The sequence below is a fragment of the Camelina sativa genome, chromosome 6 (genome assembly GCF_000633955.1).
Source record: "Camelina sativa cultivar DH55 chromosome 6, Cs, whole genome shotgun sequence".
Lineage (NCBI taxonomy): Eukaryota > Viridiplantae > Streptophyta > Magnoliopsida > Brassicales > Brassicaceae > Camelina > Camelina sativa.
Genome location: NC_025690.1, coordinates 26265771 through 26282326, shown reverse-complemented (window position 1 = coordinate 26282326; position 16556 = coordinate 26265771). Strand labels below are relative to the sequence as shown.

At 39.3% G+C, this 16556-nt stretch overlaps 6 protein-coding genes and 1 non-coding gene across 8 annotated transcripts; 4 read left to right on the top strand and 3 right to left on the bottom strand.

The window, feature by feature from the left end:
• Nucleotides 476-2660, top strand: LOC104793769 (WD repeat-containing protein 89 homolog). The gene is made up of 8 exons (XM_010520192.2): nucleotides 476-641; nucleotides 755-968; nucleotides 1058-1153; nucleotides 1302-1376; nucleotides 1510-1620; nucleotides 1712-1803; nucleotides 1878-1962; nucleotides 2068-2660. The coding sequence occupies exons 1-8, from the start codon at nucleotides 538-540 to the stop codon at nucleotides 2422-2424; spliced, it is 1134 nt and encodes a 377-aa protein (XP_010518494.1). The 5' UTR covers nucleotides 476-537; the 3' UTR covers nucleotides 2425-2660.
• LOC104793770 (REF/SRPP-like protein At2g47780) lies at nucleotides 2530-3529 on the bottom strand. The gene is made up of 2 exons (XM_010520193.2): nucleotides 3120-3529; nucleotides 2530-3029 (listed from the first exon to the last, which is right to left on the bottom strand). Exons 1-2 carry the CDS (start codon nucleotides 3441-3443, stop codon nucleotides 2637-2639), a joined length of 717 nt encoding a protein of 238 aa, XP_010518495.1. The 5' UTR covers nucleotides 3444-3529; the 3' UTR covers nucleotides 2530-2636.
• On the bottom strand, nucleotides 4092-5016 carry LOC104793767 (translocator protein homolog). Its single transcript, XM_010520191.2, has one exon. It carries the CDS (start codon nucleotides 4838-4840, stop codon nucleotides 4250-4252), a length of 591 nt encoding a protein of 196 aa, XP_010518493.1. The 5' UTR covers nucleotides 4841-5016; the 3' UTR covers nucleotides 4092-4249.
• Nucleotides 5365-9122, top strand: LOC104793766 (dol-P-Man:Man(5)GlcNAc(2)-PP-Dol alpha-1,3-mannosyltransferase-like). Of its 2 annotated transcripts, XR_769407.2 has the most exons (15): nucleotides 5365-5591; nucleotides 5699-5733; nucleotides 5832-5969; nucleotides 6059-6127; nucleotides 6210-6367; nucleotides 6459-6525; nucleotides 6624-6677; nucleotides 6869-6957; nucleotides 7053-7169; nucleotides 7282-7391; nucleotides 7462-7540; nucleotides 7626-7682; nucleotides 7782-7958; nucleotides 8045-8219; nucleotides 8686-9122. XR_769407.2 is itself a non-coding variant. In XM_010520189.2 (13 exons), the coding sequence occupies exons 1-13, from the start codon at nucleotides 5426-5428 to the stop codon at nucleotides 7960-7962; spliced, it is 1320 nt and encodes a 439-aa protein (XP_010518491.1). In that variant the 5' UTR covers nucleotides 5368-5425; the 3' UTR covers nucleotides 7963-8041. The 2 variants fall into 2 exon arrangements, 1 of the variants encoding a protein (XP_010518491.1); XM_010520189.2 differs by lacking the exons at nucleotides 8045-8219; nucleotides 8686-9122 and having other exon boundaries at nucleotides 5368-5591; nucleotides 7782-8041.
• Nucleotides 9982-13365, top strand: LOC104793765 (putative indole-3-acetic acid-amido synthetase GH3.9). The gene is made up of 5 exons (XM_019226906.1): nucleotides 9982-10751; nucleotides 10843-10944; nucleotides 11639-12462; nucleotides 12547-12716; nucleotides 12957-13365. Exons 1-5 carry the CDS (start codon nucleotides 10456-10458, stop codon nucleotides 13326-13328), a joined length of 1764 nt encoding a protein of 587 aa, XP_019082451.1. The 5' UTR covers nucleotides 9982-10455; the 3' UTR covers nucleotides 13329-13365.
• TRNAG-CCC lies at nucleotides 13566-13636 on the top strand. The gene has a single exon. It is a non-coding gene; the product is annotated as a tRNA-Gly (tRNA).
• On the bottom strand, nucleotides 13952-15279 carry LOC104793764 (glutathione S-transferase F8, chloroplastic-like). Its single transcript, XM_010520187.1, has 3 exons — nucleotides 14931-15279; nucleotides 14759-14807; nucleotides 13952-14598 (listed from the first exon to the last, which is right to left on the bottom strand). The coding sequence occupies exons 1-3, from the start codon at nucleotides 15084-15086 to the stop codon at nucleotides 14150-14152; spliced, it is 654 nt and encodes a 217-aa protein (XP_010518489.1). The 5' UTR covers nucleotides 15087-15279; the 3' UTR covers nucleotides 13952-14149.

The window sequence follows — 16556 nt, the reverse complement described above, 5'->3', positions numbered from 1 at the left end:
ATAAATTAAACAACATGTTTTATTAGGAGTAGTCAGTCTACTGTATATATATGCTTAGACGAAAAATACAACAGTTGTTACCGGGGAAAGTGTAAATTATTAGTTCATTTTTCTTTCAACGAAATGAACTACAATTTAAAATATTAAATTAATGTGTTGAGTAGTCGGAATTAGATTTTTGCTTAATTAGGTCGTCCTCTCTAAGAATTGTACATGTCGGGATAATAATATAGTTGAACTGAAATAGTAAAGATTTTGTAGAGCAAACTGGACTTTCTTCTAACTAGACTTTTGTTTGCGTATCCAAATCAAGCATTGCTGCATTGTTGGCGTTATTCGGTTAACAAACAATCCTAAGGGACGGTGGTGATGTTAGGTCATAAATGGGCCAAAAGGTTAAAACAGGCCCATATCACTTGTGACCTATTATAATAGAAGAAGAAGAAGAAGAAACCCTAAAACCGTTAAAACCTCCCTCATATCACATTGTTGTTAATTTGACTCAAAAACCAAATAGAAAGAGAAGAAGCGTCGGGGATGGAAGTGGAGGTTCAAAATCATCGTCAAGTGAAGAAATTTGGGCTGAAGAACTCTATTCAGACCAACTTCGGCTCTGACTACGTCTTCCAGATTGTCCCAAAGTACAATAATAAAAAAAAAAAGAAAAAAAAAGACCTTCTCTTCCCTTTTGCTCTTTTACCATTACCAAATTAGGTTCATTGAGACCCAGCTCTTGTTTGTTTTTTCCCCACAGGTTCGATTGGACAGCTATTGCGGTTTCGTTATCTACCAACACCGTCAAGCTCTACTCCCCTGTCACTGGTCAGTACTACGGCGAATGCAAAGGTCACTCCGATACCGTCAATCAAATTGCGTTTTCCTCTGACTCGGCCGCTTCTCCTCACCTTTTGCACTCCTGTTCCTCCGATGGGACCATTCGATCTTGGGATACGCGAAGTTTTCAACAGGTTTTTTTCTTTTTCTTTCTTTGGGATTAACTAACTTAGAGAAGCTGATCTGATTTTATAGATGTCTAAGTTGATGCTTTTGTTTTCAGGTTTCGTGCATTGATACTGGGAATGATCAGGAGATTTTCAGCTTCTCCTATGGTGGTGCTTCAGATCATCTTTTGGCTGGTGGATGCAAAGAGCAGGTTAGTTAGGTTTCCACATATAAACCCCTTTTTGTATCTTTCCTTTATCTCTAATTGTGTTAAAGGTATACACTCTGAGAAAAGGGCCGGTTCTTATGTTCCATCCATATATATAGCTTGTTACAATCTGTATAAGTCATGGGTGCAGGTTCTTCTGTGGGATTGGAGAAACTCGAAGCAAGTCGCTTGTTTAGAGGAATCTCACAGAGACGACGTCACTCAGGTTTGTTTTGCTTATGTTCCTCTCTGATGTTGTTTTAGTTCAATTCTTTTCTATCATCTATAGAGCCAGCCGAACTAGTTTCTTGTTTAGTCACTAGGACTTACCTCTATTTCGTGGGTGTTCCTAATCACAGGTACACTTTGTTCCTAACAACCCAAACAAGCTTCTCTCAGCTTCCGTGGATGGATTGATATGTCTTTTTAACACTGAAGGTGATATCAATGACGATGACCATCTCGAATCTGTAAGTTTTTATATTTTAAGGTTTCAAACGAGATAATATAGGAGACAACTAAACCCTTTTTTTTTTTTTTTTGCCTTGACCGCTCTTTTAGGTGATCAACATAGGAACTTCAATTGGCAAAATAGGTTTCCTTGGGGATTGCTATAAAAAGCTCTGGTGTCTCACTCATATAGAAACTCTTAGGTAGTCGTTTGCTCACTCCTCTTCATCTTTAGTCTGTTAATTGCACCGTCTCTAATCTGTTTACTCTGTTCTAGTGTTTGGAATTGGCAAGATGGAAGCTGTGAAATCAACCTAGAGAAAGCTCGGGAACTCGCATCTGATAGCTGGACACAAGATAATGTAATTATCTCATTCTTTTCCTTTTAACGAATACAATAACACTAACGAAGCAACCTAATGAATGATTACTGAAAGACTTAAAACTTTCTCATTGCTCTTTTACAGGTTGATTATTTTGTTGATTGCCATTGTCCAGGGGGTGACGACTTGTGGGTGATCGGTGGAACCTGCGCAGGAACCATTGGTTATTTTCCGGTGAATTGTGAAGGGCCTGGATCAGTCGGTTCTGCTGAAGCCATTCTTGGTGGAGGACACATCGATGTAGTAAGGAGTGTTCTGCGAATGCCATGTGAGTATGGAGGAGCTGCAGGGTTATTTGGATGGACAGGTGGTGAAGACGGGCGGCTATGTTGCTGGAAGTCCGACGAGAATTCTACCGACATTAACCGGTCTTGGACTTCAAGTGAATTGGTCGTTAAGCCTCCAAGAAACCGCAAGAAAAACAGACACTCTCCTTACTAAAAAAACGACAGCTGTTTTTACTGCGTCTTGTGTCTGTATAACAACAGTGAAGAGGGCAGTTCCTTTATGTCTCTTTCTCTTTTTACTTAAAAAAAGGCAAATTGGTTTAATGAAATATCAAAGAAAAGATTGCATCTTGAAATAGCAAAAATTGCAGAAAGGAAAGAGAAAAACAGAGTACATGTAAATGCTTAAAGGAATCTTTGGTTTCATTAGTGCAAGTAGTCAGCTCGACATTGATCTTGTTCCAAAATATCAGAAATCTTCTCAATAGGAATCATCGGTAGATACTCTGCCACGTAGTAGTCTCTGTCGCCGGCGTAACGAACAGTATCGTTGTACTTCTCTGACCAGTAAAACGCCGTGGGGATCACTAGCTGAGCAATTTCCGGGAACAACGGCACTTGATTCAGCAAGCGCCACAGCGTCACTGCGTAATGTTCCGCCACTGGCTCGTACTTCTCCCGGACGCTCCTCGCGATGTTCTTGGTTGTGTCCACGACGCCTGCGCGTTGCACCTCCGTGGCTACCGTGAGCGCTTGGCTTGAAGCTTGCTTCACCAAGGAAGGAACGTATGGCTCAACATCGAAGAAGACATCATCCACCTGAAAAGCAAAGCAAGCAAACTCACGTACTTATCATCAGTTGAAACCCTAGGAATGGGCGGGATCGAATTGATCTCTCTATTAAATTACCTTACGATCGACGAAGAGGAGAAGCTTGAAGGGAACGTCGTGGAATTTGTCGTATAATGGCGAGAGCACGGTCTGGACGGAAGCTTCGATGTTCTCTACACCGAGTTTGAGGGGACCAGCGTTGTCTTTAGCGAACTCGTAGAGCGTTGAGAAACAGACTGCGAAGTAGACCGCCGCGACTTGGATGAATTCCAAGTGCTTGAGCTTCATGTCATCGTCTTCTTCCACCACAAACGACGGTGAAGAGGAAGGCAATTCAGATGGTGGAGTTACTACCTCCTCCGGTGATTGCTCTTCTTCGACTACGATTTCATCTTCCGCCATTGTAGTCAAAACGTGGAGCCGTTACAGAAGAGCCTCACTCTGTCTTTAAAAAGACTCTTAACTATTTTGAAACTGATAAAAAAGCCCACGTGGCATGTCTCCTCTTTTCTCTTTAGGCTTTGTTGAAGAAAAGCAAAGGGATTGGGTTGTGAGACAGACGAGTGACCGCTAGAACAGCTGTCGTAGTGACAGATGTCATATTTCTAATGGACCGTTACGACACGTGTAGGGGCATGGGTCGGAGACTGTTGCACGATAGGCACGGCCATTCCGTTGGCACGAGTCTCGAGGGTAATACTATAAAATCAAAAGCCGAAGCACCTCTCGTTCGCTATCTATCATCTACATTTTTTATTTTTATTTTTATAATCGCTTCTACTTTACATCACGGTCACAATATCACATCATCACGTCTTTACAATTTACTGGGCCTAATATTTGTGTTACCACTAACTGAAAAAGCCCTTAAAAATTGTTTTGGAAAGAAGGTATACATTGTTAACGGCCCATTAACAATCATTGCGGAGTAACAAACATGAACATGATAAATAATTTAGATACAGTAGGTGCTTTGGTCGTTTAGTTTGACTGTATGGTTCTAAGCAAAAGAGGAATGAACTAATATATAGTATTTATTTATTTTTAGTATATCAAGTTCATGTCTGTTACTCCACAATGAGCAGAACATTGGATCGCAAGACATCTTTTTATGTATATATATATCACACAAGAAAAAAAACCCCAACACTCATAAAAAAACGCTTACATGACTCTCTCTCTCTCTCTACAAACAAACATGGTGACGTTTACGCGATTGCAAGCTTTACATTAACAGCGGCTACAAACGCAGCCCAAGCCAGACACGGCTTTACCAAATTACCAGCGACCGGGCTTATCTCACTAAAGGCCTTGAAACACCCGAATAACGCCGCAGATTGACCCAACCACACCGCAAGCCCCGCTATTCCCGACCCGAGCCGAAACGTAACCGGATCCCAAAGCAAACAAACTAAAAACTGAGCCAAGTAAAGATACAAAGCATTAGGCTTCTTGTGGAAACCACCGTCGACCCATACGAGCCACGCAGCCAGGCCCATGAGACAGCTCGACGCGAGACACGTGGTGTGTAGGAGCCATAGAGGTGGGATCCATGACGATGACCGAGCACGGTTCCCGTAGCCGTCGCTTGTGCCGAGGAAAAACGTGGCGAAGAGCGTCACGAGGACAGGAGCCGCAACTGCTACGGTCAGAGACCTGAGACCGCGTTTCGCCATGGCCCTTTTTTGATGGAGTTTCCCTTTGTTGTCGTCAGCGTGTTTCCTTTCCGTCTCGGCCATAGCCGTCGTTGCGGCGTCTCTGTCGTCTCCGCCACGGTACCTGATGTCCTGAGAATCCATTAGTGGACGTCCACACAGAAACAGAACCAAAAGAAACAAGATTTGATTAAGTGAGATTGAGATTTCAGAAAGTTAATGAGAGAGGGAAGAAGCTTAGTCAATAAGAGAATAATCAGGAGGTGGTCGTTTCCCTTTTAAAGAATAGCCAAAGAAGCATGGAGATAGACACGTGGGGACAAAACAAGCCGAGTAGTTGATACAAATGTATAGACGTGGAACGCCAATTAATTGTTTTTTCTTTTTCTTTTGCGATTATATGAATCCAAGTTTATGAAAAAGTGTGGACACGTGCTTAGTACATATAAGCTCCATGTCTGATGAATTTGCAATTTGCATACACACATTTTTGGGAAGATCACGTTACTTCCCCTATTCTATTCTTTGATATTTATCGCTTGATATTTTCGATATATAGAAATATTATAAAAAAAGGTCTTTATTGGGCTTTACACCGACTAAGTTAATAAGCCCAATAAGTACTTTTGATTTGGGCTAATTAAAGAAAAGAGGAGTCGTATATGGACAGGAAGTAGTTGTCTGTTACGCGGCGTTCGGTAGACATTGGTGCGATTTGCTCTGTTTTCCATGGCGGGAGCCTCATCACCGGCGAGTTTGAGAGCCTCTCGTAGCCGTCGGCACGGGAAGGATACGGTTCGATCCGATCTCTTCAAAAACGCTACAATTCCTTTCGTATTCGCGCTAATTCTCGCTGATGCAATCCTCGTCGCACTTATCATCGCTTATGTTCCATGTGAGATCTTTTTTAATTCCTCACATAATATATCTTCCGTGTCTCTCGAAATGCGCATTTGGGCATCATGGTATTAACCTGAATTCGTCCCTTTTTGTTGACAACAGACACGAAGATCGATTGGGATGCTTACATGTCACAGGTTCGTGTTCAGATCTCTGAGTCAATGGTCAAAGTGTCGTCTTTTACTGAAAGCATTGGGTTGTTTTTTTTTTTTTTTGGGGGGTCAAATTGGGGCAGGTTAGTGGGTTTCTCGGGGGAGAGAGAGACTATGGGAACCTGAAAGGTGATACAGGGCCATTGGTTTACCCGGCCGGTTTCCTCTATGTTTACTCTGCAGTGCAGAGCTTAACTGGAGGGCAAGTCTACCCAGCTCAGGTACTTGGTATTGTCTTCTCTTTGAGCCACTTATCTCACTTTACTCTGTTTCCTTAGCTTATCTCACTTTACTCTCTTACATGTTGCAGATTCTTTTTGGTGTTCTCTACATTGTCAATCTGGCTATCGTCCTCTTCATCTATGTCAAGACTGATGTGGTATCTATGAATCCTTATTTCTTTTCTCTTCTTCTCATGCAAGAGTATTGAGTAGACTTCTTCCTCCTTGTACCTATTTCAGGTGCCATGGTGGGCGCTAAGTCTACTATGTTTATCCAAGAGAATACATTCAATCTTTGTTCTCCGTCTCTTTAATGATTGTTTTGCCATGACTCTCCTACATGCGTCTGTGGCTCTCTTTCTCTGTCGTAAATGGCACCTCGGGATGGTTGTTTTCAGGTAATATAAGATTGCTGCTTTTGTGATCAACATCTTTTTCTTCTCTGTCCTTGAAATTGACCAAGTGTGCTTACCTTTTCTTTTGATACAGTGGAGCTGTTTCGATAAAGATGAATGTACTTTTGTATGCTCCACCTTTGTTACTTCTGCTACTAAAGGTATATATGTCCGAGGAAGATAATTAGCTTGTGGATTTGCTTTATTATTCTTCTAGCATTGATTCTTCATATGTGAAGTTTTTTTTTACTATTCACAGGCCATGAATATAGTTGGAGTGGTGTCCGCTTTAGCTGGTGCAGCTCTTGTTCAGGTTTTCACTTTATCTCTTACAAAGTCCCATTGTTCACCAATTTTCCTGCCTAGTATTGCTTCTCCATGGAAAGCTGGAAACTTGTTAATTGTTTCTCCAATGTAAATAGGTGAGTTGCAATATCAGCGAATTTAAATTTTGATTATGCAAGGACTACTATTCAACTGGTCGATGAATGGTTGGTTATACAGATACTCGTGGGATTGCCCTTTCTGATCACATATCCGGTTTCATACATAACAAACGCTTTTGATCTTGGGCGTGTTTTTATTCACTTCTGGTATTCCCTTCTCCTCTCCCACTGAATCTAATAAACATGCTGATGGAATCTGAATGCATCTTCTTAGCTCTAACTCTAGTTTGTGCTCTCAACAGGTCTGTTAACTTCAAATTTGTACCAGAACGACTTTTTGTGTCCAAAGAGTTTGCAGTATGCTTGCTCGTTGTTCAACTTTGTCTTCTTGCCGCGTTTGCGAATTATAAATGGTGCAAGTAAGTACACACAATTATTTCTCAGAAAGCAGCGTTATTTTGTACTACCACAGACCTCAGTCGATATTGTGTGTGTAGTATTCATTATAGCGAATATGTTGATTTTTCGTAGGCATGAAGGCGGGATAATAGGCTTCATGCGTTCTAGGCATTTTTTCTTGACGCTTCCGTCTTCACTCTCGTTCAGTGATGCCTCAACCTCAGGGATTCCTACGAAAGAACGTAAGCTTTTACAGTCCTTATAGCATAAATTCTTCTATGTCTATACTTACGAATTCTACTTGATTCGCAGATATTGTCACGGCCATGTTTGTTGGGAATTTCATTGGAATTGTATGTGCTCGCTCTCTGCACTACCAGTTCTACTCATGGTAACAAAACTAATCCGACTGTTGTTTTTTTTTTGCCGTACATTCTTTGCCTCAAACGAAAAATACTCATATGATATCATAACAGGTACTTCTATTCGCTGCCTTATCTGCTATGGAAAACACTGTTTCCCACTTGGCTACGGTAATTTTCTTCCCGCATTATTTACCTGTAGCGAAGCGACAGTGAGAAAAATACGAAACCCTAACACCAGTCTTCTTGTTTATCTTTTGACTGAAAAAGGTTGGTCTTGTTCGTTGGTATAGAGCTCTGTTGGAACGTGTATCCATCAACACCAGCCTCCTCGGGTTTGCTAATGTGTCTACACTTAACCACCCTAATGGGTCTCTGGTTTGCTCCTTCAGACAATCCTTACCAAGTCAAAGAAGACAAAAACTCCCAAAGACACAAAAAGCATATGTGAACCTTTTGATGCTCTCTCATTTTCTTTGTTTTTAAGACTTCTAGATAAGCTGAAATACTTACAGTTTAACTTATATATACAGTTCTGCAAATCTTGGTCTATTAAAACATGTCTTTTCAGTACGAAATGTCTTAAAAAAAAAAAACACTACAAGCCGCGCGTGATATTCTTGTCGTTCCCATCTCAATCTTCTTCTCCTTGGCGGACCCTGTTTCCAATAGCTAACAATGGTGGTGAGCTAACAATGATGGTGACTGGTGAGTCGATTGCTCCAATCTTTGTATTACATTTTAAAGAATTTTTGAGGTTTTTTGGGATTACAATAGGGTTCGAGATGTCTGATTGTAGAAGGGAGTGATGTAACAAGTTGTGTTAAGGATTCGAAAGGCAAAGAATTAGACAGCTCTCTCTCATCTCAGAAGGAACAAAATTTGTTTTCCGGGAATCTTAAAAAAGAGAAGAAGCATTTAAATCTCGTAGTTTAATTAATATAACCTTTATTTATGCTCTTTAACTGGGTTCTTAGCTTTTCCTTGATTTGACCTCGGTGTAGAATTTGTGCCTTTTTGTGAAAACTTCTCTCTCCATCTAGATATGCTAACTTATATGTATTAGACTTTTCACTGTGCTCTGTTGCCTTCTTACTGTGTGGAATCCATGTTTATTGCTTTCTTTTTGTCTTTATTCTTTTAGTAACTTTTTTTGTTATTGAACTTGATCAAGGTAAGTCCAATCCAATGTGGGAGTGGATTGGATCAAGCTGAATCTAGAGGAAGCTAATTAAAAGCGACCATATAAAGATCTCCAAAGCTCACTAAGGACTCGAGTTTTTCAATTGTAGTTACATTTATGGTCTGGTGACGCTTCTACTAAATATTGGTAGAGAAGTATCTTTGTTAAAACATTGGTTGGTGGTGGCAATGGAAGTTTGACGCCGAAAATAGAAAGGCATGAGCTCTTTTTCGTAGGGCTTTGCTTCACCTTGTCTATCTGTTTTAATTTCTTCTACTTATACCATGAGCCATCTTCATTTCCTTTTCTTTCTGTTAATAAATAAGATAAGACTCGGTGATAACATAGTCTTGATACATATGACATTCAGTGTTGTTCTGCATCCATTTAATCTAAAGTTGCCTTACATAGACAACTTCTTGTTACAATTTGATATCAGCTTGTCTGTTTCTTTTTTTTGTTGATTGTTGATTCCATTAACACGGAAACGCCAGGAAAAGTGAAGTTCTTAGCCTTTTTTACAACTTGCACAGGAAGAATAAATATGTCTCACTGAAATAGTCAAAAGTTTGATAGTGACACTAGAACAGCCATGTAGTTTTCGTGTAACACAACTTCTCTTTTTTACCTTATAACATCGGTTCACAGGGTCGCTACATTATGCATTCACATGGTTCACATTTAATAAACCCCACATAGGTAGAAATATGCGTTTTACTGATGCTGTGCTATGAAAACTCAGCTTTAAAACAAGGAAATCTGAAGAGGGAACAGATACAGACTGTAGATAAGGCTTTGAACCAATAGTACATCTGACTTTATAGACTGTTAGATCTCTTTTGTTTTTTTATGGGAATGGTGAGAAGTGATTCACCATGCATGGAATGGATTACTTCCAAAAAGGATCAATAGTGCGATACATTATATGCTAAACTGAGTCACCAAAATAACACAGAGACCCAATTTTAGCTTTTTGTATGCTTTGTTTGTCACTAACTTTTCTGCATATGGAAAAAGAGTCCACCCCCAACAGCCTCCACAATGTCTGGTTAGAGTTGTTCCTCTTGAGGGATAGAGCATCGTCAGCAATTGTTTTAGCTAGTGGTGGACTTTCGCTAATTATCAGATGCGGCGAGCACCAAACGCATCATGTTTTAAAGCTTGGTGATCATGACAGTGGTTGGTTGATCATGTGGTCCCCTTTTGAGATTTTTGATAAAATATTGCATGGTTGAGATTGCTTCCTCGATTCTCATGCTGATCAAAGTCTCTTCATTTACTGAGAACTGTGAATAACTCTTTGGTAATATGTAACATAACTCAAGCTGTTGTGGACTTATCTTATTCATAGCCACTAAGGTTCTGCTAATGACCAGTAGAGGTGCATGTTATGTGGCAGAAAGTCAACTTAACACCAATATGCTCGATTTGGTTCAAAATAAAAAGTAGAAAGAAGCTGCTATGTATGTGTTTACACAATATTGTTTTGTTAGTGTCTGTTAAGTACATGATTATCTTATACGTATTGTCCTTGAAACTGAGCTTGCATAATTGATGATATCAGCACTGAGCTTCTTCCTTTTCTTTTTTTTTCCCCTTTAACTGATATATTGCAAAGCCAAAGTTAATATCCATTTCTAGGTATGTGAATATGGCTAAACCCACTATAAATACACCTCCTTGCTTTGAGTCCTGAGGCATTCATTACCTCTCTTCTTCTTCGTCTTCTTATTCTTCTTTTATCTTTGGTTTAAGCTGAAAATGGATGTAATGAAGCTTGATTACAACTACAAAGGTGAAAATGCATTAAAAGAGCTTGAGAGAATCACCTCCAAAGCTGCTGAGGTTCAAGAAAACATTTTATGTGGGATCTTAGAAAGAAACAAGGACATAAAGTACTTGAGTAAGTACATGAAAGGCCCTAAGGACGTTTTGGAGTTTAAACGCTCTGTGCCAATCATCACGTACAAAGATATATATCCGTACATTCATAGAATTGCTAATGGAGAAGACTCTTCTCTTATTACTGGCCATCCTATTACTGAAATATTATGCAGGTCAGTTTCTGTTTTTGTCTGAATCTTTCTTTGTTGATGCCTCCCATCTTTAGCTACAAATGAACTGCAGTTGCTTTCTTGCGTTTGGCAGCTCTGGGACTTCTGGTGGAGAGCCAAAGCTAATGCCGACCATTTCAGAAGATCTTGATCGCCGAACTTTTCTCTACAATCTTATCATTCCAATTGTGAACAAGTCAGTAAAGCCCTTCTTTGATTTCTCTTTAATAATTCCTGTCCTTTTCTATCGCCTTTAACATCCTCCTGGATGCTGTTTAAAGCTTAAGGGAAAGCTCTTTTTCTTCTTTCTGATATCTTTGAGAGCTAAAAAGGAAATACATCTTGTATGGACATGAATATTTACTTCAAAAGTGACCATCATGCCCAAAAAAAAAAAGCAAAGTGGCTGATCTAATATTCCATAAAGAGAACCACTAGGACAGTTCTTGTAGCTGTAGAGGATAATGGATTTGCCTCAAAAGCTAATCTATAGAAGTGGAAGAACAAAAATGCTTATCAATCTTCTTATCGATAAGCCTCATTGTGAATATGGTTTTATAATCATTGTACCCCACTAACACATGGAATATGGATTCATTTACCACCACTCATAGAGGTACTGGCCGTGGTACCAATAAGTCATCACAAGAAGTTTGCTTTCTTCTTAAAATTTTGCTTTTTGGGCAATTAGTGATATCATGTAATGTACTAAAAAGTTTGCATACATCATCTATTATCCACACGCCAGTTTGATGTCCCCACCCAAAGATTCTCTGAGAATTTTTGAACAGCACTCACTAAACCTCAAGAATCTTTCATATCCATTGAGGTTGGTTACCTTTTTAACCATCTTCTTCTTACTCTGATTTTAACTTTTTTTTTTTTAACAGGTACATACCTGGACTTGACAAAGGAAAAGCAATGTACCTTAATTTTGTAAAGGCGGAAACATCAACTCCTTGTGGTATACCAATCAGAGCTGTCCTCACTAGTTACTACAAGAGCAAGCATTTCCAATGTAGACCTTATGATCCATTCAACGACTTAACCAGTCCGATCCAAACCATCCTTTGTGAAGACAGCAACCAAAGCATGTACTGTCAGCTACTAGCCGCTCTGATTCAGCGCCACAAAGTGATGCGTTTGGGAGCTGTCTTTGCTTCAGCGTTTCTCCGTGCAATCTCTTATCTTGAGCAGAAATGGAGTGAGCTCTGTGAAGACATCCGCAGTGGTCGTCTGAATCCCATGATCACCGATCCAGGGTGCCAAACCGCAATGTCTAGTCTTTTAACGTCGCCGAATCCAGAGTTAGCTAGCGAGATCGAAGAGATCTGTAGAGGCTCGTCGTGGAAAGGGATTCTGTGTCAGCTCTGGCCTAAAGCAAAGTTCATCGAAGCAGTAGTGACGGGCTCCATGTCTCAATACATACCAGCACTTGAGTTGTTTAGCCAAGGCAAGATTCCATTGGTTTGTCCAATGTATGCTTCCTCTGAGACTTACTTTGGAGTCAACGTGGAACCACTCTCCAAACCATCCGACGTTGTTTTCACTCTCTTGCCTAACATGTGCTACTTCGAGTTTATTCCTCTCGGCAAAAACGGGACACTCTCTTTTGATCTCGACGACGATGAGCAAGTCCCCTGTGATAAAGTTGTTGATTTGGTCAGTGTCAAACTCGGTCGCTACTATGAGCTGGTCGTCACAACTTTCGCAGGTAAAGAAACGTCCTTTGGTTTGGTGTTTTAATCAATCAGGGTTTCCGACTGGTTGATGATTGTATCCTTTCTTACTCGGACAGGTTTGTACCGTTACAGAATCGGCGACGTCCTTCAAGTGGCGGGGTTCTACAACAAGGCACCACAGTTTCGGTTTATCTGCAGGAGAAACGTGGTTCTAAGCATCGACTTGGACAAAACCAACGAAGAAGATCTACACAGGAGCATAACGTTAGCCAAGAAGAAGCTTGGTGTAAAGATGAGAACTTGTTTCTCAAGCATCAAAGGTAACTACGGTTTTAACTATAGTCAAAGTAAAGATGGGTTGAGTTACTTTTGGGACCACAAAGAGGAGCATTTGGTTAGCTGGCCAAGAAGGACAATTTGTCTCCTTGTAGAGGAGTGTGTTGTAGAAGCACTAGGGTTTCTGGGGTTTGTCTCTCATATAAAGAGACAAGAAGACACAAGGAAAAGTGTGTCNCTTGGCAGCAAGGCGTTGCTTTTGGAGTACACGAGCTACGCGGACACCTCATCGCTGCCAGGGCACTACGTGCTCTTCTGGGAGATCCAAGGGAAGCTGGAGCCGAAACTGGTAGAAGAGTGTTGCGTAGCGGTTGAAGAAGAGCTGGACTATATCTACAGACAGTGCAGGACGAAAGAGAGATCGATAGGGGCGTTAGAGATAAGAGTGGTGAAACCAGGAACGTTCGAGAAACTGATGGATATGATTATAAGCCAAGGAGGGTCGTTCAATCAGTATAAAACGCCGAGATGTGTCAAGTACAACAGTGCAACGTTCAAGCTCTTGAACGGACACGTAACCGCTTCTTTCTTTAGCACTCGTGACCCGACTTGGGTCCCGTGATCCGTAGGAGTTTCAATCAATGGCTAAATTATACACTCTTTCTCTTTTTAATTGTAATAATAAGCTGCGTTTTATATATAGATACAAATCTATAGTATTACCAAAAAAAATTATCGTTGCTTCCACTCTGTTTCTTCCGCTTCTGGTATTTACCACAGTGTTTAATTTAAACGTTGTACAGGACCGCACGCGTTGTCCTAAAGTAAAAAATTAAGATGTAGAGGAATGCGGCAAGAAGCGCATCTGGTGTAGTGGTATCATAGTACCCTCCCACGGTACTGACCAGGGTTCGATTCCCTGGATGCGCAAGTTCTTCGTATTTTTTTTTTTATTTTTTTTATTTTAGTATTTTCCCATACTTTATTCCTATCGTATTAAAGATTCTTTCTATGCATGTCGGCAGGGTAGATAAAAGGGCTTTTTGATAGCAGCAATGCGTGTTCCTAGTTTGTTTCATTATCATTTACATAAGTGTTCCCAGTCTATCTTTCTTAGTTATTGTTGTTTTCCTTTTGGTTTGGAAAAGTATATATCTATACTGTCTACATTCTTGAGAATAGTTTTTATGCTATATATATACTGGTTAATGACATTCGAACCTCTTATTTGGTGAAATGTAGAAGTAGCCCCGAAATATAAAGATTTTGTTTTGCACATACGTTACGTGAATCAAACGAGATAACACGGAAGATGATACATAACAAATAGCGCGTAAACACAAACTCAATAGAGAATCACTGGAGGATTCGTTTATTTTGGGTAGAAAGGAAAAAACTCAAAAGACAGACAAGAAAGCAAAACACAAAGTCAGTCTCTCTCACTCACTGCTTGAGGAGGTCAACGACCTTAGCCCAAGCAGGTCTGGCAGTGATCTTGTTGACCCACTCGCTAACTTTAGGGCGAGACTCGAAGAGCTGCTTGGATTCGGTGGACATGAGGTAATGGATGGCAGGGAGGTGGTGAAGATCAGCCAAAGTGAAGCAATCGCAAGCGACGAAGGGAGAAGTGGCGAGCCTGGCCTCGTAGATATCCAAGACTTTAGCGAGCTTGGATTCGAGGTCTAGGACAGCGGCGGGGTCAGTGGTCATACCGAACATGCCTTTGAAGACACGCTCGAAGGCAAGCTTAGAAGCGATAGGGTCAAACTGTTGACCTTCAACTTGAAGCCAGATGAGAGTAGCAGCCTTGACCTCCTTGCAGCCAGGGCAGAATAGCTTTTCGCCTTTCTCACTGTATTCCTCTGCTATGTACTGTGTGATGGCTCTCGACTCTGCATCAGTATATCATATATATGTATTAACAACAAATCAACAAACAAAAAAAACATATTTGAGGACTAATGATGTAGGATTAGGACTAAACTACCTAACGATGTATGTGATTAGATGGATTAGGACCAAATCAATAAATAAATAATAATGAATAATTACCGAAAATCGTCAGATCACCGTCCTGGAGAGCAGGAATTTGTCCGAAGGGCTGAAAAGCAACAAAAAAAAAAAAAAAAAAAAAAAAAAAAANAAAAAAAAAGAGAAAAAGAAATGGTCAGATCAGAATTTGTAATCAATGGAAGGAAAAAAGAGGTGGTCGGGGTATACATACGTTGAGGGAGAGGAAGGGTTCTTGCTTGTGAGCACCGGCTCTCATATCGACGGGGATCAGCTCGAATTGGAGATCCTTCTCGTAGAGAGCAGCTAGGACCCGCATGGTCGCCGTGGACATGGGAACTCCGTGAACCTTGATAGTACTACTTGCCATTATGAAGAAGAAGACTTGTTGGATCTGATTGATTTTGTTGAAATTGGGAATTGGATGAAGAAGAATGATGAAACCAATGGTGTTTTTATAGAAGGAAGAAGGCAAAGTCGAGCTTGAATTGTTTTACCAATTTCTTTTCCAGAACCTTCTCTCTCTCTTTTTTTTTTTTTTTATTGCATTATTACCAGAATCATGATTTATTATCTAAAACCAGAAACAAATCCCCCCTCTACTATTTTGTAAAACTTTATTAGATTCATCATGTCCACTAATAAAATATATTGTACTCATACAAATTAATTTCTATCAATTTTTTTTTTTTTTTATAGCATTTTAGCCTTTAAAAGCAAACAAATCCTTCCTGTGTAATTAATTCTTGTTTCTCAAAAGTGTAGACGTCATCAATGAGATATATGATATGATTAATACCACGAGTGAAATGAAAACAAATAAGAAAAATGTCTAACCTCTCGTAGAAACGAATATTCTGAGAAGACTCTTCCGAACTTTTTGAGGTATGAACGTGTATTGTTATTGTATTATGTATACTTTGTTTATCTTAAACATTAAAGGACAATTAGCGACGAATCCGGCCTTTTTTTTTTTTTTTTTTTTTTTTNTTTTTTTTATAATCAGAGTGAGTTTGTGTAACCCACACCTTTTGATCCTCTTCTCAATTCAATATTCATCAACACAAGAATCCTACTTTCATCCGATTTTGCATTCCACTTACATTTTAATCCTATTTACCTCTCTATTATTGTTTCTTAAGATATTTCAGATATGTGTTCCAACTTTCCAATACTTTTTTTTTTTTTTTTTTCTACATAGGAAGAGGGATCAAAATAAAGGTTGCTGATATTTTTTTTGCAGAAAAAGACAAGGGATTGAATTTTGTAAGCAAAGCAAATTAGCTGGTTGAGATCTAAAGTAAATTTAATTCAATATGGTAACAATCCGAATAAATGCCACCAAATGTTGTGTTTTTTCAATCATATTTTTTGGATAATCTTCCAAAAAAATATGTAGAAAATTTAAATTATGTGTTTAACAAAAAGTTATGATTGTTTATTGTAACGGATTTTTTGTAAAATTGCAATTGTTCATTGTAGAGTTGTGTCTATTCGAATATTTATATCTTTTGAATCTATATATTTGTATGTTTGAACTGTTTCTATATTTTTTTGTCATGACACAAAATAATATAAAATTTCAATCTCAACGGTTTTTACAGCTCTCTAAATTATTCTTTAGCATTCATTCTTTTAAAGTAACAAAATTCCTCCAATTCTTGATTTAACAAAAGATTTTTGGAATGATGAATGTAATTTACAACTTTTAGTTAATTTTATATCTAGAGTCTTTTTTGAAGGGTTAGATGATTATATAATAAGCTTTTGAATTTGACTTTTGAATATGATAATAAAGATGTTTTCTATTTAAAAGCAGTTTCTATGAGTTTGTAAGTAT